Source organism: Volvox carteri (assembly GCF_000143455.1).
Source record: "Volvox carteri f. nagariensis unplaced genomic scaffold VOLCAscaffold_11, whole genome shotgun sequence".
In the NCBI taxonomy this organism is placed as follows: Eukaryota; Viridiplantae; Chlorophyta; class Chlorophyceae; order Chlamydomonadales; family Volvocaceae; genus Volvox; species Volvox carteri.
The window spans coordinates 910326-934926 of record NW_003307554.1 but is presented as its reverse complement, the minus strand read 5'-3'; the positions used below and the strand labels follow the sequence as shown (position 1 = coordinate 934926).

Here is a 24601-nt window from a genome sequence, read left to right as displayed (position 1 = left end):
TGGGCCTGGGCGGGGTTGGCGGGTTGGGGCCTCAGGCAGTGGCAGCTAGTTAGTTATCTTACCTAAGTTATCTGGCCAGATCGCACTTCCACAGGAAAGTATACCTGGCTTTCTTAGGGTTTCCTTGGCTGGCATTGGGGTTCTTCAGGCCCTGTTGCCATCGTGCTGGAGAGAGGGAGGACCGGGAGGAGGCGGAAAGCAACGAGGAGGATCGATAGCTCCGCGCGGGTAATGGGAAATGGTGGGTGGTTTGGCTGACCTGCTTGAAGGGAAGGGAAAAGTATACGCGGGAGAAGTGGGCAGCGAGCTAGCCCGGGCCAAGCGGATACCATGCTGGCAGTTAGGGGTAGAAGAATGACCAGACAATGACGAGAACAAGAGCTGTTCGGACAGAAAGGTGAGGGGTGGACATAGCGCAGCTGGAAACCACAGTACGATAACTGGCAGCAGCATGACATCAGGGAAACGGAAGGGCTGGGGCGGGATGCTGTGCACGTAGTGAACAGGTTGGGAACCCGTAGTTAGGGATAAAAGGAACAAGAAGGGTGACGCGAAAGACGGATGCACTAAAACGACTTGATAACGATGGTTTTTACGTTTACCATGGAGAACATAACAGTTTAGGGCGTGTGACGCGATGTGAGGTAAAGTGACGCGACGCCGCCACGGTTCATGGAGTTTATATACAGTTTCTAAGCGGATGTAGTTAAGTACACGTGCACGGCGGCCAAGGCCAGAATGTACTGGGGCGGACTGTGTGTCTCGTAGATGTCGCTGGTAAGACTCGCGGTTGGGACAGACTACAGCTAAACCAAGACCAAGACACGGGTGTAGTTTGTAGATGGGAGCTGAATTTCCTAGGCAATCAACGAGTACAGGTAACGAGTGCCTTCCCTTTGTTTTCAATGGACAGTCTTCGGCCGATGCTGCGCATTGGACAGTCTTCGGCCGATGCTGCGCATTGGCCGTCTGCATCGGCCGTGCCGACGGACGTCTTGGTGACCCAGGAACAGGACCTGCGACCTGCGAAACTCAAGTGTCAGAATCTCACCTCAATTTTTGTGAGGTGCGGAGTGTGTGACTGGCGGGCGGGGCTGCATGACGGATTCCGTTCTATCACATCCAGGGAAAGCTGTGGGCTTCCTCCCATTTGCCAGCGCAATACCAATAACACCGAGTGATGGACGCACTCATGAAAGAGATGGGGCTCGTGTCAATTTGTCTGCAACGAAGCAAAAACAGGCGCCAAGAACAATCGAACTGGCGAAGGCCTCTAGGCCCGGCGCACTCATATACGATTACGCCATATACTAATTCCTATCTCTTTTCTCCTGCGGTCGTGCACATGAACTGCATTAGCACGTGCATACCAAGACGGCAATAAAAAGACACCACTCCTGCCTCGAGTGTACGACTTTGATACGACATGTTTCCAGTCGTCCGGTTGCGCATCCGGGGCTGGTCTCCACCGTCGCGACGCTCCCACTCCGGTCACTCCACGCCGGCAGGAGCGCTGGCGGTAGCGCCACCGCCGTCGCCACCCGCCAGCACGCCGTCGCTGATGATGCTGGCCACGATCTTGACCGTTGCGTCATACAGCCGTGCACAGGAGGCCTCGTCTCGAGACTCCCTCAGCCAATAGTCCCCCACATGGGTGTGCAGCACCAGAGGCAACATTATGGGAGGCCCGATGTACAGCCCGCTGCGACCTGTATCGTCGTACGGATTTCGATTCGCAAGACCTAATTAGGCGGCCACCGTACATCTTTGGGCTAGCAGCGCTTGCTTCTAAGCGATACGCATATCACTCCTTCAATTGGCGGGCTCGATCACCATACACGGGCATACAGGGACTCCGAAAAACCCGCATTTCCAGCCGGCTCCGAAACTCCCGCATGCGTCTCAAGCACCGACCCACCTTGCAGTCGTGGCTCTGACAGGGCGTACAGCGCCGGCAGCGCGCCGTAGAAGGGGTGCTGCGCGAACCACTCCTCCACCACATTGAACAGGCGCGCGGCGGGGTAGCGGCGGAGGGACTTGTGCCATAAGTTGGTGGCGGCGAACCCTGCGTGGGTGGTGCGTAGTTGTATGTTCAATGCACGTAGCAGGATCCAATAGAGGATCCTGTTGCGGTTGCTGGTACCTTTGCGCTCGTGGCCTGTCCTATTGCCGTACTCACCAGGGTGTACGGCATACACGTCGACGCCAGTTCCCCGGCAGCGCACCGCCAGCTCCCGGGTGGCCATTGAAAGCATCCTCTTGGAGGTGTTGTACGCGGCCAGAGGGTCACTATCCGCGAGCTTCTTACCGCTGTGGTGGTGACGGTGTTCAGTAAAAAGAAACAAGGGAGGAGAGGGGGTCTAACGGTATATGCAGCCACAGCGCAGTGACAATGGGATTTTTGTCAAGGTTACTTATGGATTATGTTGCACATTTGGACTTGGATTTGGATTTGGCGCTTTGAGCGATGTATTGGGATCGATTTCAACGTTCCTAAGGAAGTCTCCTTGTCACCCAAAACGCCCTGAAAACGGCCCCAAAAGCGCCTTGAAAAAGACTTAAAACTGGGTGTGCCAATCCAACTCAGAAATCCCCACATTCCCCCCATCTCGCCACACTTTTCTCACCACAGATCCTCCCAGTCCACTGTGCCCATGTACTCCCCCAGAGCGGAACACACGTTCACTACCCTGCTTGGTGCGGAGGCGGTCAGCTGCTGCAGCAGCAGGTGGGTCAGGTAGAAGGGCCCGTAATAGTTGGTGACCAGCGTGTGGTTTGGCAGCTTGCCGTCTGCACCGCGTCCTGGAAGCCCCATGGCCTCTCCTGCGGGGGCCGTGTGCGTGTGCGTTTGTGTATGGGCCCGGGGCGAACGAGCTGCCACACAGCCGGCCATCTGCCCCGCGCACGCGGTCCCAGGGCCCCAGCATACACCCACAAGCTATTCTCGCACCTGCCGCGTTGACCAACCCATGGAGCGGTAGTCCTGTAGTCGCGAAGTCAGCAACAAACTTGGCAATACTCCTGGAGTTGAATTGTGGAATTGCGGAGTTATGAGTTGGTGTGATGTCGTACATTAGTGCAGAAGATGGTACGAGCGCCCGGGCGGGATGCGAGAGCAAAATGTGATGCAGTTAAGGGTGGGGGGAGGGCGGTGGCGTGAGAGCCCCGGCCTCGCCGTACCCCAGGGTACGGCACTCGAACTCCATCCTTCCGCACCCGTCACCTGCTCAGTCCCGTCCTGCTTTTTACCAACAACGATATCCTTTTGTCCTGTCTTCCTATTTCCGCGCTTCTTCTCCCGTATAATCTCCTGTAATCTTGGGTACCGCGATTGCCGTCTTAATGGGTGTACTGCCGTACTCACGCCAGGGATGTCATGTCCAGGAACATGGGGCGTACTCGAAACTCTGTGAGGTACGGCATGTCGCGCTGGAGGTCCCGTACGGCTCTGTGGGAGATGTGGGGGGTTTGATGTGTTCCTCGGCCGGTTCCCCGTTCGGTTATGTTGTCTCCTGCCGCAGACGTATCCCGCCCCTCACCTACTCCTCCAAACCTGATGCGCGGGGCCGGTCTTGCCCGGGTAGACGACGCGCCTTGACAACATTCACATTCAAAATGCATTAAATATTATGTGTCGATTTTTTTCAAATCCAGGAGCCATAACCCTTCAATTGCGTCCTGACTTCCCATTGAGAGGATGATGACGACCCACCGACCCACCGACCCACCGACCCAGGCAGTCAGTACCGGTACTCGCTCACTTTCTAGCTCCAGGCATGTTGTGTGTGGCCAGAATGACGGTGGCGTTGCTGGCAGCCAGCCATTTGACCACCTGATGGTATGGGGGCAAGGGCGGCGTGGTGCGCAGGTGATGCGATCTGGGTCACAGCAGTCTGTATAGAGGCTGAGGCGCGAAAAAGCCTGGACACATATGCGAGTGAAAAACTCCGACGCGACTCAAGCAAAGGTTCATATTTTACTTGATAGATATCTTATTATGCGTTTATTCGTGTTGCATCTTGTGCCTTTAGGAGGCATAGTTACCTGGAAGCCAACGCCTGAGTTGCCGCCTGTCACGATGTACACCTTTCCGAACAGATCAGCCATGTCATGCTGCGGTCTCCAAAAGGCTTGGCGACGCAGCCATTCGGGCAGCAATGCCGTCAAGGTGCTGTCCAGGATGAGCTCTGAAGCCATTCTGCTTGGTCAGCTCAAGGCTCTGGTTGGACCGCGCTCTCTCCGACCCCTCCTTTGGTTTCTTTCCTTTCCGCTCTACTCGCACTCCCTTCAGTGCCGGACGTAGGACTGGATGGAGGCGGAGGAGGATTACAAGAAAAAACCTTTCCTTTCCTATGCTACTGGACGCGAACAAGCTGAACAGACCGAAGATGCAGTGTAGCAGGGATGCAGTGTTCGATTATATGCTTCAACAAGGAGGAGCAGCTGGGGGGAACGCAAACATACAGCGTGTTGGACAGCATCAGGAAGGTAGGATACTGTCACTCCGGACAAACCGTGTTACTGCAGTGCGTTCAAACAAAAACATGAGTTTGGTTCTTGGCTCGATTACGGAAGGCATCATCTAAGGCGGTAACATGGAGGGTTTTGGTTGCGTCGTGCGTCGTCGGTGGTGCGGTCGTGTCCAAGGTGCGGGCGAAGCGAAACGAAGTCTATCGAAGCGGGACGGCGGTTAGTCGTCGTTGACTGCGTCCCGAACAGGTCAGCAGCAGAATTTTTAGTTACATGGAGTTTGTTACGGTTGCTTCTTCTCTATACCTCCGCAATATGTTCCATGAAAGCCGCGTCGGCATTCTGAATTAGAATGTCATAGAGTGAGACACGGCAATGTTCATCGAAGGAGGGTACTTGGCGCATATAATGAAAAGCAATGACCCCCAAAACTATCGAAGGCTGCACAATGCACCGACCCTTAACTGCCGCTCTCGTCGCAGAAACAGTTAAAGATTATGGTTTAAAGATGAAGTATTTTGTATCTTTAAGAAAAAACGTTGCATCCTGGAGGCATTTTGCTCGGCAGATGAAGCAAACGCGTCGTTCACGTCACGATGGAAATGCGACAACCACCACAATGTATGACCCGGGAGATACTGTAAGGGCCATGGTACATGCTAAAGGTTGTCTTGAGTCGCTCAGGGAAACGGCAAGACAACTGCATCCTAACGGAGTTCCGGAGCCGTGCAAGTGACAAATGCACAGTGAACTTGCGCGAAGCGCAGGAAAACTGCCGAAGCTATTCAATTACTTGTTTTTATACTCTCAACTGCCAGCTGCGCCGCTGCCCCCAAGTTCCTTGCCTCCCGACATCCCAACAAGGCTACAGCATCCTAAGGCGGGTTGCTCCAAAACAATCATGCTTCGAGCTGCCAGTCCGCAGGTATCAGCGCCTTTTCGCTCGCTTCCAAGCCACCGTCCACACTGTTCCTGAGGTGCCAACCCCCACGTGCCAACCCCTAGCTTCCGTCCCACCGCCAGCACTGCTGCCACAGCTGACAAAATCGCGAGTTGTTACCAGGATAGGGGCATTGCCGTCATCTGAGGTGATTCCATCCTGGCGGTTCCAGCGCCGCCCGGAATGATCAATTCACAAAGACATCTTGGACCTCCGAAAGCCCTTAGAGCTCTGCAGCTTTCCAATTGCATCCTATCCCTTACATGTCCTACTTTTGACTATCGCCTGATTTCAACCTACCATCAGGCCGTCGGCGCTGGCAGCTCCTTTCCCCCGCTTCGGAGGTTTGGGCAGCGACGGCGATGTGGAAGAGCCGCCATTGCGGCGCCAGCTTCAGCTTCAGCAATCAGAACTGCAGCAGCCGTCGTAGCTACAGCCGCCGCCAGAGCACGTTCGACAGCTTATGGCCGTACCAGTGTCGTACCGGCTGCCGTGGCAGCATCCGCCTCCGGATCGTTTAACTTGTCCCGCAGCAGCCCACTGGCGGGCGGCCGGTTGGATGTCGTACACTGGCGGGAGGGCCGTATGCTGCGGATCTGGACACCACCCGGTGAGTGGCGCACGTGGGGGCAGCGACGGAGTTGGGCTCCGTGGGGGGACAAAAGGCTTGGGAGGGGTTGTTGTTGTGTGGTACTTGGAAGGCGGGTGGTAGCTGATATGGGCGGGCTAGTTGTTTAGCATACTCGTCAGTGGCTTCGGAGCACAGGATTTTCCTGGCTGCGTCAAGAGTGGAAACTTATGGGAAGGTTTTTTGGGAAGAGACATAGAAGAAAACGTATGTTGCTCATGTCCGTATGACTCTCGACAACATTCATGAGGCTCCTTCACGTTGTGCTGCTGCTCTTCAATGTCACCTTGATCCCCCATCTTCCCCCTCGGGCCCCTTTCCAACCTCGGCCCTCCCTTGTCTTCAGGTTTCAGCCCCTCCTCCGCCACCTCCTCCTCCTCTCGCGATCCCCTCCCCGTGCTGTATCTGAATGACGGTCAGAACCTGTACGGCGACCAGCCCACCCTCAGCGGCTGCTCGTGGCACATGGGGGAGGCGGCGGCGGGACTCATCAACTCGGGGGCACTGCCGCCGTTCGTGGTGGTGGGGATCGATCACCCGGGAGCCATGTAAGTGAGTGTGTTCGAAAATGGGCATGCGGGAATGGGTAAATGTGGAGGAGCCGCACATTGCCGTATTTTCCTAAGTCTGTTGACGTCAATAAATGGATGTGTAGGAGTGTTTGGGAGGGGCTCAGAACGGTCAAAAGTCAAACGTTCTAGGTCAGGATGTAATTACGTACGTTTGTTGGTTCCCTATGCGCAATGATGATGCTCTTCCTTGATGTTGCTCCGATGCCGTACAGGCGTTCGTACGACTACCTGCCGTACCCGCCGGGCGCCGCCAACGGCTACCGGCTCGACGCGGCGAACTGGCCCGGTGGCGGCGTCGAGGCTTACCTCCGTGCGGTCGTTGACGAGATCCTGCCGTACACCGAGCGCACGTACGGCGTGTCTTCGGAGCCTGCACTTCGTGGTTTCGGAGGTTCGTCCTTCGGCGGCATTTGCGCTCTGTGCGCTGCGATGCTCCATCCCGGTGTGTTCGGGGCTCTGCTAGTCGAGAGCCCCAGTTTGTGGTTCGGAGAGGAGCGGCTGCTGCGACAAGACCTGCCCAGCTTCCAGGGACCCTGGCCGGCAAGGATGTTCCTGGCAATGGGAACGAAGGTACGTGCTGGACCTGACATGCCGTAGCAGGAGCGTGCTGCAGGGCTACGGGGCAGCTGACTGGCGGTGCTGGTTTGTCGATTTCCTGTGTGTCAGTGTTATGTGTGTGTATTTAATCACGTACACATTCAGAGATATGGACGGGATTTCAAGTTCCTGGAATGGTTTCCCGTTTCCATGCAACGCCTTCGTTCTTATTTTTCTTTCGTTTGTCGACTCTTGCCGCTTTTTATCACTTGTATCACGCTGCTGATGTTTTTTCTCACCCGTTGCACAGGAATACTCGGTCATTCGGCAGTTCAAAGAGTCAGAGTTCGATTCCCGCCTGGTGTCGCTCACACACGACCTGGCAGCGCTGTTGGAAAGCCGGGGACTGATGCGAGGAGAGAGGCTGATGGTGATGGTGGACGAGGGAGCCACACACAACGAGCGAGCATGGGCACAGCGTCTGCCTGCGGCTCTACGCTTCCTGGGAGCCCACTGGCGCCATCAGCAACAAAAATGAATTCCTCTCAACGCGTCCTTATGTCGTTCGGTAGTAGTAGCAGCAGCAGCAGCAGCGTGTGTTGTATGTGGGGCGTCTAGCAGGTTGTATGAACTGTAGCAGAGAGCTGACGGTCTGAATGTTACATACACTAAGGTCATGCACTACTGGTAAAGCACACGCCGATGCCCCCGGAGGTTTGGGGATTGAGACCTGTCAGGGTCGAAAGATCCTTCCGATGGTGGAAGGTAAAAGTGCCCCTAGTCGATGGACGGTGGTGACCTGGGATAAAGTTGACCTGCGAGCTGACCAGGAATGGAGTTGAGTCGCCGTTGATCCGGCAGATTCTGTTGGATGCTGGTGGTGGGTGCTGAACCTGAGCAATCCACTGCGAAGTTGGCTAGGGTGACTTGATGAGGGTGCCCCAAAATACCGGGGAAGGCAGGGGGTTCCCTGAAGAAGAGACTCTGCCAGGTAGCGGCCGCAAGGTGAAAATATGACGCCCCTGTCCCACACATCATACACACGGTTCTTATGATTATTAAGTAATCAGGACACACATTATAGGGCATGGTATATGATTGGTGAGGAAGAGCAGGGGGGAAGCTCCCCCTGCTGAGGTGTAAGATGTGTATTTGTTGGAGGATGAGTGCATTCCTGCCTTCTCTGGTTCCAACTTCTCAACTATATCCGTTCTCAGGGTTTCTCCCAGGCAGGTGGGGGGTGGAGAAGGCAAATGACAAAAAATGGTTCGTCGGAGTGGCGGTAAGCGCCTGCAACTCAGGATAGCAACATTGATTTCGCTTGCGATGGGCCTTTTCTGGTCTCAGTTGTCTCCGGTCGAAGCAATGCCTGTTCATAAGGCTCCTTGAATCTCGATTGTGCTCACCATCGTTGAGGTTTAGATTTCGAAAATGTCACGCTCCCATACACCGCTGTCGTGCACAGATCAGTGGCTTGGACTTTGTCTACCCCACCCAGCCCGACCAAACATAACCTGACTTCCCACTACTGCCACCCTGGATATGGGGACCCGTGGTGGGCCCCACATTATGCTTCCGTCACCGGAGAACCAAGACCTACAGATGCTCATGCTGTACCTGTGGTCACGTGCACCGCCCACAGTGTCCCTTCTGGGAGCACCATCCAGGACACGTGCGCTATTCCTCCCTCAGAAGGTGGTGACCAGCGGGATTTCATGGAAGGTGCGCTGCAAAGTGTGTCTCTCGTTACCCGGCTGCAGCTGCACCTACAGGCTGCTCAGCTGTACAACAGGGAAAGTGTGCATAGCTCCCACTGCGGAACACGGTGTTCCGCAGGCGGCAGCAGCGGCTGGCGGAGAGGTTCCCACCCTGATGAACTTTGGCCAGCTCCAGACTCTTGTGGTGCTGGGGCGCTATCTGGATCCCTACCGCCGTGAGTGCAATGTGCTGCCCCGTATCTGAGGGAGTCTTGTTTGTGTTGTTGCGGGTTGGGGAAGACACCAGACTGCTCACCGACTCTTAGCTATCACGCAGCGCTTCAGTTGCTGAGCTCTGTTGTCCGGTTAGGGCTAGCTGTCTTGGATGGACGCCTGGGGTGGGTCTCCCCCTCTTTCGGGGTTGATGATCCTGTTGCACGGGCTTGCATCCCAAATTACACATGGGAGTGGTTGGGTAGGGCGTAGTTTGGCTGGCTCCTGGTTGTCCCTACCCTCTATACTAGGAAAGAGATGTTAAATTATTAAATGGTGAAAAAATAAAGCGGTGAAGCAGCTTGTTCACTGTGTAGAGGCCTCTACCAGTCGTACCGCGCATCCCAAACCCTAAAGCCTCTGTAATGGTTGAATCCGGTACAGAAGCAACATGGTCCGGTTTATAAGCTTGTAATAACCCAATGCGAGGATAATGCAACTCTTTAGCCTTGCAACCGTTGTTCTACCCCAAAAGCCGTAGGCGGTTAAAGCGGACTGGTTATTGAGTTATCAGAAGAACAACATAAAAGAACTGATTAAGATAGGTAGAGCAATTTTGACATTTATTCTTGGACTATGTGAGAAGGAGGGATTCCGGGCGACGGGGAAGATTCAATCCAGTCTTTGGTTCCGAATGATTCGCGAATCATTATCCCTGCCTAACGAGACACAAATGCCTCCCAAATCATAAAAAGCATAGCGAATAAGGTAAGTAAACCGCTTACTTTAGGCTTGCAACTAATCCTGTAAGACTGCTGTGTGTTCGTCCAGTCTTTGGAGATCACTCATCACGCCACCATCACCATCAGGAAGCAAAGTACTGTGGTTCTACCGCAGGGGTAATGAACGTCTATCGCTGCGCTTTCTGAGCCAGTAGATTAGTGGACTCTGGCTTCCGAGCAACACCCAAGGCGCAGAGATTGAGGGCCCCTTGGTGCAGGCCTTCGTTGACTTCGATTGCAGGATTAATTTTAACCACCTAGTGGTCTTGCGTTTGCGATCTACAAACATGCGGCAGGGACAGCCTCTGAAGCCCTGCTCCCCCAGATGGCACAGGTGCGGGCGCTGGCCAAACCGAACCCACTAAGCATATCAGAGTATCGTATAAGTCATTTATCGTCAACTTGACTTCGTCCTGTTGCTTCGAATATTATGACGGCTCTGAGTCAGAGTGGTCAAAGGGGCATCATCACATCTGTATAGTATCCTTTCTCGTAAATTAACTTAGTTGGGCAAACCATATCTTCTGATGAAATGGTTTTGCCATGTTTCGCTTGAGCAAACTTCGCTGTGCTCGCTGCCGGGTCTTTGGGGCGACACATTCCCAAGCTGGTAAACCGCGAACAAGCATAGCTTTTACTGTCCCGTTTCCCGCCTCCCTGCAGTTGGCGCCATCTTCACATTGCTACATTCGAAAGCCATCCCGGCAGGCCAGTGCCTCTCCGAGTCGCCATGCCTGCCTCAACTGCGAGCACAGGGACAACCGCGGGTGGGCCTTTCCTAAAGGTAAGCATCCTCCCCCTAACCGAATTTCGTTGCTAGAAGTGAGACCTGTGCGAATACAAAACTCCCCCCATATAAACCTCTAACCTTGCATAAGGACTGCAGATAGCCAGGTCGTCTATTTGGCAATAACCATATCCCCACCACATGAAGATGTCTGACTAAGCGAAGTGGCTAGCTTGAGGAGAAGCAGTACATACGCGCACAACGGCAAATTATCATGAATCAATGTTACCACCATATGCCGCAGGTTAACGCAACTGAAGGTGTAACTTGCACATACAACGAGGTTTCAAGTACCGCCGGGACCATGGTTATGGAGCTGGCCCCCAGCACGTCACCCAAGTACCCTCCGAAACCGCAGCAACCGCTAACTGTATCGGGAGCAGATCAACCGTCCACGGCATCGGAGCATTTACCCGTAGCAGCAGCAGCTGCCGATTCCACCTCAGTCGCCAACAACGTTGTTGCTGCTGCAGGCATGCAAACCGCTCCCATCGTTGTGGCTCCTCCAGCTATTACACCGTACGCTCCGGATCCAGGTTCTGCAGGTGAATCCGCGTCGCCCCAAGGACCACCCGGACACCTAGTTGCTGATGTACAGGCCGCACCAGCCGCAGCTGTTGCCGTACCTGCAGGAGCCGCTGGCGACGCGCGCGTATCCCCATCCGTACCAGCCGTACCTGCAGCCGTACCAGTAGCCGCAGTCTGCACGGAGGAGGACGTTAGCAAAGAGACGGAGGGTCTTGGTCGGGGGCTTCCGGAGCAGTCGTCTTCCGCTGCGCAGTTTAGTCTGTCCCGCAGCAGCCCACTGGCGGGCGGCCGGTTGGATGTCGTACACTGGCGGGAGGGCCGTATGCTGCGGATCTGGACACCACCCGGTAAGTGGGGGAGGCGACGGAGTTCGGCTCCGTGGGGGAATCAAAGGTTTGGTAGGGGGGTTTGTATGTCTAATCCGCTGATATGGGCGGGCTAGTTGTTTAGCATACTCGTCAGTGGCTTCGGAGCACAGGATTTTCCTGGCTGCGTCAAGAGTGGAAACTTATGGGAAGGTTTTTTGGGAAGAGACATAGAAGAAAACGTATGTTGCTCATGTCCGTATGACTCTCGACAACATTCATGAGGCTCCTTCACGTTGTGCTGCTGCTCTTTGATCCCCCATCTTCCCCCTCGGGCCCCTTTCCAACCTCGGCCCTCCCTTGTCTTCAGGTTTCAGCCCCACCTCCTCCTCCCCCTCCTCCTCTCGCGATCCCCTCCCCGTGCTGTATCTGAATGACGGTCAGAACCTGTACGGCGACCAGCCCACCCTCAGCGGCTGCTCGTGGCACGTGGGGGAGGCGGCGGCGGGACTCATCAACTCGGGGGCACTGCCGCCGTTCGTGGTGGTGGGGATCGACCATGCGGGTGACAAGTACGTTCCTGGGATACTTGCTAGGGGGGACCGTAGGGGTGAAGGGGAGTTGGAAGGGATTGTGGTAGGAGGACGGGAGGTTAGGAGGAGGAGGCTAAGAATCACTTCGATTTCATGAGGACATGATTGTGCCGTCGTCACAGCTTCGATGCTTCTTATTACCCATGCCGTACAGGCGTTCGTACGACTACCTGCCGTACCGGCCGGGCACCGCCAACGGCTACCGGCTCGACGCGGCGAACTGGCCCGGTGGCGGCGTCGAGGCTTACCTCCGTGCGGTCGTTGACGAGATCCTGCCGTACACCGAGCGCACGTACGGCGTGTCTTCGGAGCCTGCACTTCGTGGTTTCGGAGGTTCGTCCTTCGGCGGCATTTGCGCTCTGTGCGCTGCGATGCTCCATCCCGGTGTGTTCGGGGCTCTGCTAGTCGAGAGCCCCAGTTTGTGGTTCGGAGAGGAGCGGCTGCTGCGACAAGACCTGCCCAGCTTCCAGGGACCCTGGCCGGCAAGGATGTTCCTGGCAATGGGAACTAAGGTACGTGCTGGATCAAGAGTGTGAATGTGAAAACCCCGCTCGTGGGTTGTGTTGAGCTTGTACGTGGTCCCCACGGGGATAATCTTCTGGGGTGCAGTACTGATGTTGAGTAGTGTATGACTTTGTAGGGGCTGCAGTACGTACGAGGACGTGCTAACGACCTCTACCTGCCACGGAGGACAGCTCCGTGTCTGCGCTTAAAACAAACCTCCGTAATGTTCTATGACTCCATGCTTTGAGAAAGCATGGCGGTGCGCCTACAGTTCAGGTTTTTTCCGGGAAACAAGAATCAGTAACGCGGAATTTCGTCCGCTTCATCATCACCAATCTCATCCTTCTTTCTGACTCACTCCCTTCCTCCCATTCGTCAGGAATATTCTGGTATTCGAAAGGAGACCCTGACACCCGAGTTCGATTCCCGCCTGGTGTCGCTCACACACGATCTGGCAGCGCTGTTGGAGAGCCGGGGACTGATGCGAGGAGAGAGGCTGCAACTGGTGATCGAGGAGGGAGCCACACATACGGAAGCCGCCTGGGCAGGTCGACTGCCGGCGGCGCTGAGCTCCCTTGGGTTACACTGGTGGCGGCATGTGCTGTCGCGTTGCCGCGACCACCTCTACTTCACCTTTCCTAGGAAGCTGCTGGCGGGGCGGCCGGCGGTGTTGTTCTTTAATCAAGTATGTGCGTGGAACGGTCCCCACGGGGGCGTGTGCTATGTGTTCGGCAGCCCGGGTTTAATTAGTCCGATGCAATTGTTGGTGCTGCGGCTGCTGCGGCTACAACTGCTGCTGCAGCTGCTTCTATAGTAACCCAGTCCGCAATCCGTGTATGTGTATGTATATCTGTCTGTGTCTTGTTCAGGCTCGCTCCACCGCGCTGGCCAGCCGTCCACGCGACTCCATCAAGATGTCGTACGGCTTCAACGTTGACTGGTCCGTGGGCGGCGGCCGGATAGACATGACGCCTGCCGTCGGGCTGACAGCACTGGCGGCGGAAACGCGGGTGGGAAGGGCGACGAACGGGACGTCGCCGCTACCGGCGTACGACATCGTTGGTGACGTCGCCGAGGCCTTCCACGCCGCCGACGCGTCAAGCTGGCTTCAGGCGACCTTCACGGTGCCGCCTGAGGCGTATGAGATGCACATGGCCTTCAGTGACGGCGACAACGGTAACTGGGATAACAACGACGGCGCTAACTTCTACGCGCGTGTGAAGATGGACATGACGGCGGAGCAGCGGAGCCACACTGTGGAGCAGGCGATGGCGGAGGGTCCAGCATGGGGCGACGTGCAGGTGGATAAACGGATGGGACGACCGACCCGTGGGTGCAAGGGAGGTTAGGCCGGTAGAGGGTTGGTGAGCGGGTGGATGAGTTGGCGTGTGGGTTTCGGAACGAGCCCCACGACTACAAGAATTCCACCGGCAGGTGTACCGTCGGCCGTATGCTCTCGAGGGGTCCCTCCAGGGTGCATAGAGACCCATTGAGGGGGCACGGTGGGGCTTAGGGGGGCCTTGTGTAGGCGTAGGGCTCTTAAGAATAATGCCCTGGTGGTCACATGTATGTATGTTCTTTTGCTAGCCGGAAAGATCATCCTGCCGTGCGTGACCTGCACTGACACCCGTCTATTACTTTTGAGCTGTAGCTTTTCACGTACCAAGAATCTATTGACGCCATAATCACGTATCCACACACATGTGAACAGGAGATTGCCCACAAGAGGTCGGGTTCGATGTACTTCACCACGCCGGAGTTTCTGGTGGCGGGCGAGCCTGCCGTACTGTACGTCAACCGCCACCGCGTGCGGGGACTAGAGCACAGCCCCAACATGCGTGTCCATTTCGGATTCAACTCCTGGCAGGTTGGCGGTCAGGAGATGTGCTTGAAACCCAGCTCGCTGTGGCGGGGGGAGTACACGGACTGGTGAGCGCGCCGGTGATTGCTCCTTCTGCTACCAGCTAGGTTTTATATGTATATCTGTATATCTATGTCTGTGTATATCTATATGTATATATGTATATATATGATATAAGCATATATGTCAGGTATCGGGTATGTTATACCTGATTCGGGCACAACCCAACCACAACACAACGTACACAACCATAGAGGCGGAGCGGGGGGGGGAGGGGTATGACAAAGGTCCCGGCTGGGCCAGCAGCAGCAGAGGGAGGCCCCGGGTAATAATGGAGGGCAATGGCCCGTCGATGATCTCAAACATGTGCGCAATAAGACTAGGAAACCACATGACGCGGCGGAGCAAAAATGTCGTCTAAAGAATCTGATAGAATTCGCCACAAATAAAACGCCTAAAATCCTTATCGGCGAACGATGGCATTCATGTTGTTTCGTGTTTAAAGCGCCGTTCCTCTCGTACCTCCCGTACCCTACACCTCCGTACATACAGGTGGTCCGTTCCCCTCACCGTCCCCGGCGACGCCACAGACATGTCCTTCGCGCTCACAGACGGTCATGGCGTCTGGGACAACAACTTCGGCAACAACTACATGTGCCCGGTGAAGAAAGCTCGGGGGACAGGTGGATTGGTGGAGAGGCGTGTGGAGCCTCGTGGGGTGGAGTCCGAGGAGAGTATGCCACATGCTGCAGGTGCGACTCTGTGCAAACGTTGGCGGCGGCGCGGACTTACCGCGGCGGGTTCACCGCTACAGTGGGGATATGTCTACAGGGATATGGGACCAAGGAGAGGTCAGGGACCGGGTAACTGACGGTACCGTCTTTCGTAGGTGTAGAGGGTCAGGTTAGGGTTGTCGGCTTGGGTTGTCGGCTTGTTGTCGGCTTGGGTTGTCGGCTTGTTGTCGGCTTGGGTTGTCGGCCGTGTGTTTATTCAGGTATAGAAGCCCAAAGGTAGCTCCCCAGGCTGACAAGGCGTCCATGTAGAGCTAAACTGAGCTAAAAGTTTCGCACAAATGTGGGTGGCGGCCCGTAAGAGCTGGGGGACTAGCACCAAGGTATGGTTACCAGCACCGAGCGTATGCATGGCCAAGGCTGCCCATACTGCAACCATCCCCCATCCTCTTGTCTGAAACCACCTGTTCATTTCCCACTAAGTGGATCGTGCGATCATATTACAGGAACGCTCCACATCGTGACGTTGACCAAGCGCAAGGGCGGCGACACGGCGGTACGGGCCAACAAGTGGACGGAGGAGAAACGCGTGCGCGTGTGGACGCCGCCGGGATTCGATCCCTCGCGACCGCCACCGGGAGGCTACCCGGTGCTGTACATGCAAGATGGTCAAAACATGTTCGAGGTACGGAAATGCTGGAGTTTCCTGTTTAGGGCGACTAAATACAACTAAATTTGGGGAAAATGTAGGATCTCAACCCCAGCCCTAACACCAACAATTGCCAAAGTTCAGTATCCAAAAATACTAGCTTAAAGCCGATGCTAAAAAGCACAAAGCCATTGAAAGCGGTCCCCCGCCACTCCGCTGAACTTTCCTTTACCCCCCCCCCTCCTTCTCCCACCCCACAACCTCCCAGGACTGGCTAGCCCACCAAGGCGTGTCTTGGCGTGTGGGTTACACGGCGTCTGACCTCATCACCCGGGGAGAGCTGCCGCCCTTCGTGGTGGTGGCGGTTGACTCCGTGGGCGCCATGCGCTCGCTCAACTACCTGCCGTACCCACCCGGCACGGGTGCGGGCGGATTCCGTGGCGACGCGGAGCGGTGGCCGGGTGGCGGTCTGGAGGCTTACATGGGCCGGCTGGTGGAGGAGATCATGCCGCTGGTGAGTTGGGGGTTTGGATGGGTGCGTGGGGATTTCTGGAGTATGAGGGTGAGCGAATGCGGAATACTTGACGGCGACCCGCAAGGAAGGGTGGTCACGTGGATTCGGCTCTTATGAACACCTAGGTACTTGCTTGATTTCAATATCGGGTACCATGGGAGTTAAGGGGTTAGCAGTGAGTGGATTGCACATGAGGCATAGCTTGTCGCCGTGGTACGCCCCGGGAGCCGAAGCTTGAAACCTGTGCCGCGCGTTTTGTACGTCATGCGTACTTCATCCAACCGAAACAACCGACCTTTCGACTGACCACTCCACCAATCCGTAACCGACTTCTCCGCAGATACAACAGCGCTTCGCTGTGTCGTCCGACCCAGCCAAAGTGGCTTTTGGCGGTGGCAGCTTTGCGGGTGTGGCGGCCCTGTACGCGGCCATGCATTACCCCCATGTCTTTGGCTGTGTCTTGGCGGAGAGCCCCAGCCTGTGGATCGCGGAGGGGCGCTTCCTGCAGGTATGTGTGCGTGTGTTCGTACGTTCGTACGTTCGTGCTGACCAGGTACCTGTGTCGACGCTCAAACATAGCACATAAGACTCGAGTACATCGCTTACATGAGTTAAGGCGCGTATGGTCAAAATTCATAGCAGCGTTATGCATGTTTAGTAAGCATGGGAGCCATGCCTACACATACATACGCACGCACGTACATACAGAGTACCTCAAATTCCCTATACGGACATGCTGGTACTATCCGCGGTCACCATCTCGACCTCCTTGTCCCCTTCCTTCTCCTCCATCGCCGCCGCCCTCCGCCGTTCAACAGGATATGCGCATGTACCGCGGCATGTTGCCTGAGCGATTGTTCCTAGGGTGCGGGACTAAGGAGTACTCCGCCACCAGGGACCACGACAGGGAGGACGTGGATGCGCTGCTGCTGAGCTACTGCCAGGAGGCTGCCAGCATACTGGAGTCTCAGGTACGGGCGGAGGGGTACGGGCGGGGGGCGGGGGCGGGGATGCAGACCCGCACGCAACAGCTAAACGTGTCAGACCGGGGGAACACATTGATTGTAATGGAGACGTAACGGATTAAACTCGGGACGTGTGGCGAGAGGAGGGAAACAGAGGAGAAAGAAAAGGAAACTTCCAGATACAGAGAGATGTAAGCTAGTGGGAGGTTTGTTTGTGTGTATGTGGTACGCTCCCCGAGAGAGGAGTTGCGTTACCCTGGAAAGATGTTACATGTGGGCCCATACGAGCCGTACGGAGCCCCAAGTGCCCAAGGGCCAGAGCTGCTTACCGAAAGGACCGCTGTCTGGAAACGAACAAAAGAAAGGTAAACTAAGCTATGTACAAAAGAATTAGGATTGTGCCTTGTGCAGCGTGTTCGCTCTTGGAATCCTCCCGAAGCTCTTGGAATCCTCCCGAATACTGTGCACAAAAATGATGTATGTCAAAGGGATGGTGAACGGGTTTTATGTGAGGTGCTTTTAGGGTTGGATTCTGCCGTCCTGGGACTTAGGTGTCTGGATTAGGACTGTGGGTCGTTAAGCACTGTTAAAAATCGTTCAGGGTCGTTAAGGTTGGGTAAGAACCTTAATTATTAATAAGATCCGCTCATTTGCATGCTACAAGTTACAAGCTACAGGTTCCGAACAAATGCTTGGGGCGTCTGTAAAGCCGTGGGGTTCCCCATGGGCGGTTGACTGATCCTTCAGTTCCCCCGGCTGTCTCTGAGGTTTGGCTCTCCCTTTCCCTGACTTGCACCCGTCGCCACTCGAACAGGGGATGCGCGGCAATCGGCTGAGGTTCCTTGTGGAGGAAGGCGCGGGTCATCACGAGCTGGCCTGGCAATGGCGACTCACGGGGGCAATGCGCTTTTTGTTCAGTGCCTGGTGGGACGAATGAGCGTTTTATGCATATGTATCTGGGAGAATCATCATTGCAGTGAGCAGATATTGAACCTGGGACTGGCCAATCATATAGCGAGGGACGACTCGCACTGGGGTTGCAGCCATGAAGGATCAGCTGGGGACCTGCGAAAGTGGTACATAACACACCGTTGCGCACTGTTCACCAGTGGACTTTTAGCGCTGGTGGGGGCCAGAACTCTGGCTGGGCGTTGGGACCATGGAGGGCATGAGCCGACCCACGGGATGCAGTGTGCAGTGGGCCCTAGTGTGGAAGGTTTGCGCCTACCCTATCCATGGGTCGCTCTGCTGCGAAGTGGGAGCTCGGCTCCACAGATTGGAGGCTGGAATTGGACAGCTGCCTGCCGTAAGGATCGTCGCATCTATCCCACACGCTCTGCTCGAGATGCTGGGGCTTTTGCCTGTGTGTATGTGTGAGAGAGGGAGAGGGAGAGGGGTGTAGCGCCTTAGGGCGTGCGCGTTGACCGACCCGTTTGTCAGCGCGCGGAAGCTTCAGCTCAACTGCGCGGATAACAATTAGCAGCACTTGCCGCTGGCTTCTTGGACATATGGACTAACACAGTCACTGGTGGTGGTTCCACTCATCGTGAACGCCTACGCTAGGTAGCAGGAATAGAAACGAAACGAAACTGCAAGGAATGAAAATGATCTTAAACGTGATGGTTGCCGTGGTTGCCTCATTGTTTTTATTTTCCGCGCCGAGAGGGCGAATGGGCCGCATCCCAGTTTTCGTTACGTGCTGATATGCCAAGGACGCGCCCCGGCGTTCAGCGTTCTTCTGTACCTCTATCGGGCATTGGGTACATTATTGTTTTTAGCATTTTCAGTTTTTCGTTTTCCTGTACATATGAACGCAGTGCCGTAGTTGGCTGGCGTCCGTTAAGGAATGCCGTTTTCTGTTGATTGAACTTAGGGTTTTAGGGCTGCGAACACCTGGGTGCGGTGCGAGATATAGCGGAGAGTTTGGCGTGTGATGACGGCACAACGACCACTGGTGGTGCTTGTTTTCCTGTTCGGCAGCTGTTGTGTAGCTCTGTGGATTTCCTCCTTTTCCCCCCCGCCGTACCTCGAGGTCGTACGTATTTGCAGACGTACAACACCTGTTGTGCATGGGGTGGTATCGAAACCTCTACGGGTTTAATTTTTTGGCAAGCAGCTTGTATTCGTGTATTTGTATGTATGGCATTTCATTGGCGTTGTTGGGGCCTTACGGCCGCCGCGTCTTTGTTGGCACGGTGCAGTTGCCCCACGATAGTATGCTATTATGTGTCCCACCCCATCGTGCGGTTCAATCGCCTTGGCCGTGTAGTAGCTGTACAAATATGCGCTAATAAGGCGCTCCGCCAGCATCTTCTCTGCGGCCTCAGCAAGCCTCCTCAGCGGCCAGCCACTGCAGGTCGCCGCGATCCCTTGCAGGCTAATGTGAATAGATAGCTAAGGGGCAAATGTGCCTTGCATAAAAGTTAGTTATAACATCCTAATGGAAGAACATGTTGCATTAGTTGCAACCTGTTGGCCCTGACGGCTATTTCCTTGCCGTAGAACTGGAAACAGCCGGCAGCACGTGCGCGTCAACAGGCATCAGACTGGTTAGCTTGCCCATTTGAGTTGTATTGGCTTGCCCACCTGCTGAAAGTTGGGCAAGCCCATGAAAACCGGCTGCATGACTTACGGACAAGCATGTACATGGAAGAAAAAGGAGTGCACACAGCACATTCTGCACAACGCAGCCGCCATGTGTGCTTTTCTGGCCCGTTGACACCAGCACAAACAAACAGTGGGGAACCAGTGTGAATTTCCAATTCAATCCACAAAACGGACGTCTCAGCCACATATGGGATCTGGTCCATAAAATACAGTCAATCCCTTGCTCCTGGTCATGGCTGAGACACGGCACGGGTACAACAGGCGACGATCAATATCTACTTTTTGCATGGAAGCGGGTTGAGCATAGTGAGACTCGGATGGTGCAGTGCAGCAGCATGGTCGAGCAGCTGACAGATGTGCTCCCCTAGGCGCTGCCGAAGGAAAAGTTGAAGTTGATCAGCTGTTACAGCGATTTTCACAACACTGCGTGAGTGGCATGGGACTAAAGTAACCGTACCTTTGCCTCGCACACCTCTGTTGTGATTCGAGTGATAATCCGTGAAGGCTTGCACTTAAACACGGGGCACTTAGGAGCACTTCACTCATACTTGCGGTCTACCCACGTGAGTTTCAAAAGTTTTTTTGTGCTCCGCGTGGGAGCCCGCCTTTGGTTTTCTTCTTTTCCGCGTGGGAGCTTGAACGCAGGCCACCACCACTGCTATACATGTCTTGGTGGTACTCTTCCGTTGTTTTCTGTACCTTAAAGCACTTTGGCATCTTCGTACGTTTGTCGTACAGAAGCCTGACCGCGTGGGAGTTTTGTTTTCCGGCCAGAAGTCCTTATGCCTGTGTCTGTCTAGTCATCGTGCAACTGTCTGCCGTATTGCGTTAAATAGTAGCTGCCTTCTAACGGCTTTTCAAGTTGTGCACCTTTTGGTTTATGGCTGGCTCTTCCAGTGCTATATATTCAATGAAGCTTTACTTGCTTCATCAGCTGATTGTAGCAACCGTTGCTTCTTCGCTTTGTCCCTTACGCTTACGCACGGCTTAGCGGGAGCCAGCTTGCCACGCAGCTTGTCAGTTTGGCGTCATTCACGCAGTATCTGCGGGTTTCTAAGCTGCTGATATTTTCGCTTCGGACATCCGCCTAGGCTGTATACCGCAAGTGCTTCAGTCGCCAGGCTTTACATATTTAACCCGCTAACAGTCTCTCAGTTCCCCTACCCCTTAACATACGCCAGGCGGCGGCAGGCGTATTCTTACCTTATCATTACTCGTAGTATTCTTATTCTTGTTGTTACCATGATCACTAATTCATTTTTCATTGTTACTGTTATAGAAATATGTACATACCACTCCACATGAGTTTCATGATTGGCAATTCCTCGCGTGGAGTGGCGGATTTCTTAACACACGCGCGGGCGCCTGTGTGCTGACCCAGAGTGCTAGTCCTCTTAACCCTAGCCTATATCGCCTTCAAGCATTACTCCTCATTCTGAACCAGCATTAGGAATATGACATCATACAACGCCGCCGTGGCAACACATGCAACAGCTCCATCCATGGTGCGGAGATATGTGGCCTGCACACTTGTCCCGGGGTCGTAACAAGATACCCTTAACGTCCCGTTCCGACGGCAGCAGTCTTGTGCTCCGGTGTCGAGCTGCCTGTTGCGCACGCACTGTTTGTCCGTTGCTGAGATGCAAGACTACGGCGGTTTAAAACGACAATGTGTTTGTGGCGGGGACTTGTCCCCAGCCAATGCGCATAAGTGTCCTTGTCCCGCCGCGCGCAAGGCCCTCAGTCCATCCCCAAGTTAAGCGGGGCAGAAGACAGTTGATGAAGGTGAAGGTTTATATTCCGAATACCGCAAATCGAGGACGCCAAGAAGTAAAAATTAGGCTACAGGATAAATAATCCCGGCGTGTATTAAGCGATCAGCGATGAACGTGTTGGGACTCAATGTTGAACACTAGAACTTTTTTTGTCCTCCCAGGTATACATCCCCGAGGGCCCTATCCGAGTTGACAGGCTCACGAAACTGTCCATTGAATTGTGGTTGAACGTTCAGCCAATCACCTACGTCCTTACCAAACAGCCTGCCGCTGTGTCAAACAGCCTACCTTGCAGATCCACCGGGTGCCTGGGCCCATGGCCGGCTGAGGTGAGCGTGTGTCCGCCGCAACTCCCCAAGTCCCCACTTTTCCTCCCTTTTCCCGGATTCCAAATTCCCCACGTCACGGCCTTTACATCACCCGCATGTGGATCCGCGAGATTCCCTTCCCAACCCCCTCCTCCACGTGGGTCACCGCTTCCCCGCTTTTTTCCATCTTTCCCCCCTCCCAGGTCCCCTACTGACCCCCCATAGCTGCGGCCATATCGCCTACATGCGAACCCAACTCGTCCTCTTATGGCTTCCCCCCTTTTGTGCCTGCAGTTGTAAGTTTGGACTCGTGCTGATCAGTTCTCCTAATTAAGCAACATTAGGGCGAAACAGTCCATCTCCCTGTCCCCTCATCGCGCGTCAATGACCTCTTGCATCTCGCGTTTCATCGAGGGAACCAGCTGTATGTCCACCCGCTCTTGAAGTACCTGCCGAATGTTTCGCAGCGTTTTTTGAACCTGGACGGTTGGTTGAGAGGGCGGGAACAGGTTTTCGTGTTTCAGGAACAGGGGAGAATTATGGCACACTTGGGAGCCCGAAGGTGACCGGAACGTGAAGGCGAACGCGAGCGTGAACATGCAGATGAGGCACGGGTGAGGAGACGTGGGGTACGTACGACGAAGCACAGACGACAGACGGATGTTCCAGGAGAAGACAAATACTGCATCAGGAATATTTATGACCCACGGCGAACCCAGATGAGATATGGGGTTAGGAAGTGCGGAACTGATGGCACAGGTTGTAGGAGATCTGGATCAGGAAACATATAGCAGGGGTATAGCTCGTGACTTGTACAGCATATAGCAGGGTTAATAGCTGAAATGACAACACCAGCAGCAGCAGCAGCAGCAAGGATTTAGTAGTCATGAGGCCTCCGTAGTCCTGCTCCAGGGCCCTCCCGTACAGCAACACTGTGCACGACGGCGCCGTCAGTGCCCTTGGAAGTGGGCATTACCTCAAAACCGCACCCCCTGTTGCCCCATCACCCCCAATCCCATCTCCCCTTTCCCTTTCCCCACTGCCCAAACCGCGAGACACCCTACGTCTCAAAGTCCGATCGGGCTCCCCAATCCCTCAGGCGCCATGGGTCCCCAGCCCCCTGTATCTCTCCACCCACGCCTATATCGCATCCCTTTATTACTCTAACGCTGATTACTGAAATACTCGTAAACGTATCGTGTATCCCCAAAGCCTCCATGGATAACTTGTCTTCCGGTAGAGGTTCTTTGGTGAGGTGTAGGATTAATAAAGTGCAGCGTGCTGTGGTTGATTTCAGCGCTGCAGCAGCTTTCCTGCCGCGATAAGGTGCTGGACGACAACCAAAGCTTTCCTAAACACCCTCGTCCCCTCCTCAGACACCTACACACCTACGCATATACCTACACGCAGGCATGCGGATGGCTTTCTTACCTCCTTGTATCTCAGCCTGTGCTGGTCCTGCTCCACCATGTCGGTTCCGGGAGGTATGCCCCGAGCCCTCTGCTCCGCGGCATTTTTTGGAATGTTCTTGAAGCCCATCTCGGTCAGCAGCAGGTTGCGCTCCTTGACACACACGTACCTGTGCGGGAGACAGCGGTGTATGTGTTGTTGGGGGAAACAGCGGGAGATGGACCGCGTGTGGGGGTTCGCACTTCCTGTTTGTGTCCTATGGGGTCTTGCTGATCTTGCTAGCTTCACTGTTACAGGCTGGGCTGAATTTGGCTCCAGAGCGTGCTGGCCAAGACGATGGGTTGGGCAGGTCGGGCTGGGTTGGGCTGAATCGTGCGGTTCGAAAGGGCCTGAATCGGCTTTAAAAAGTACAGCTCCCTACACCTTGCGGAGTAAAGGCGGAATGTGGTTGCATTCAAAGCATCGAACAGACGCCCACCAGAGCTTATGGAGGTCCTGCCAGGATTTGTTCCGCAGCTCGTCCAGGTTCCACGCTCGCCCTGCGCGACGTGGTCCGCAAGTTGCTCCTGACGACCACACTGCTGCCGCCGATGCCCCATATGTTGCTTACCGTAGGCTTCATTGCCTTTCCCATCCCGCGATTCCCAATCGAAAAATTCCCGCAAGTCTGCGCAACAGGCACTAGCGCAAATCTGTCGCTGTTTATTAAAACATGGTGTGGCTAATTTAAAGGATAATGCGCTGCCTTGCCATGCGGCCGCAAGGAGCCGCTGCAGCATTTTGTAAGGAAGCAATGGCAGTTAGTTAGATCGTAGGTATTAAGGGGTTGTTTTTTGCACGTGTGGAAAAAGCACATCTGCTAGACAGTATCGCACATTACTAGCTGCTGCAAAGCACGAAGGATAGTTCAGCAGCTTAGGTGTCTCATAGAGATCACTTCTGCGCATAAACGTAAAACCATGTGATGGTTAGCTAGAGATAGGAAGCAATTCGAGCGTAATGGAATGAAGGAGCCGTTAAAACCGTTAGACGGCAGGAACCGGAACCGAGCGGAATGATACCAGGTGCAGCTCTCCCGCCTTTATCGGCCATCTCCCTCAGCTTAATGAGTATCATGCGTGCTGTCCTGGGCTGTCCTGGGTTGTCCCGCCCTGTCCTGTGTTGTTCCGTGTACCTGTTCTATCCAGGTGGGTAACAGATGATTTAATTTGAACAGGCTTACCAT

General features: G+C 54.8%; 4 protein-coding genes across 4 annotated transcripts; 2 read left to right on the top strand and 2 right to left on the bottom strand.

Moving 5' to 3' along the window:
• Nucleotides 1-1491: 1491 nt before the first annotated feature.
• VOLCADRAFT_89090 (uncharacterized protein) lies at nucleotides 1492-4197 on the bottom strand (the record flags this gene model as incomplete). The annotated part of the gene is made up of 8 exons (XM_002948655.1): nucleotides 1492-1709; nucleotides 1919-2065; nucleotides 2180-2310; nucleotides 2628-2823; nucleotides 2951-3021; nucleotides 3365-3448; nucleotides 3762-3832; nucleotides 4045-4197. 8 exons carry the CDS (start codon nucleotides 4195-4197, stop codon nucleotides 1492-1494), a joined length of 1071 nt encoding a protein of 356 aa, XP_002948701.1.
• A 1065-nt stretch (nucleotides 4198-5262) lies between these two features.
• VOLCADRAFT_104027 (uncharacterized protein) lies at nucleotides 5263-8141 on the top strand. The gene is made up of 5 exons (XM_002948777.1): nucleotides 5263-5350; nucleotides 5717-6020; nucleotides 6385-6586; nucleotides 6823-7180; nucleotides 7458-8141. The coding sequence occupies exons 2-5, from the start codon at nucleotides 5996-5998 to the stop codon at nucleotides 7683-7685; spliced, it is 813 nt and encodes a 270-aa protein (XP_002948823.1). The 5' UTR covers nucleotides 5263-5350; nucleotides 5717-5995; the 3' UTR covers nucleotides 7686-8141.
• A 2023-nt stretch (nucleotides 8142-10164) lies between these two features.
• Nucleotides 10165-18213, top strand: VOLCADRAFT_89088 (uncharacterized protein; the record flags this gene model as incomplete). The annotated part of the gene is made up of 15 exons (XM_002948776.1): nucleotides 10165-10173; nucleotides 10503-10623; nucleotides 11100-11171; nucleotides 11259-11501; nucleotides 11830-12031; nucleotides 12207-12564; nucleotides 12936-13241; nucleotides 13426-13857; nucleotides 14268-14485; nucleotides 14970-15169; nucleotides 15655-15833; nucleotides 16066-16311; nucleotides 16652-16819; nucleotides 17130-17282; nucleotides 18091-18213. 15 exons carry the CDS (start codon nucleotides 10165-10167, stop codon nucleotides 18211-18213), a joined length of 3030 nt encoding a protein of 1009 aa, XP_002948822.1.
• Nucleotides 18214-22337: 4124 nt separating this feature from the next.
• VOLCADRAFT_89087 (uncharacterized protein) lies at nucleotides 22338-24155 on the bottom strand (the record flags this gene model as incomplete). Its single annotated transcript, XM_002948654.1, has 4 exons — nucleotides 22338-22445; nucleotides 23398-23545; nucleotides 23855-23915; nucleotides 23987-24155. The coding sequence occupies 4 exons, from the start codon at nucleotides 24153-24155 to the stop codon at nucleotides 22338-22340; spliced, it is 486 nt and encodes a 161-aa protein (XP_002948700.1).
• Nucleotides 24156-24601: the final 446 nt, after the last annotated feature.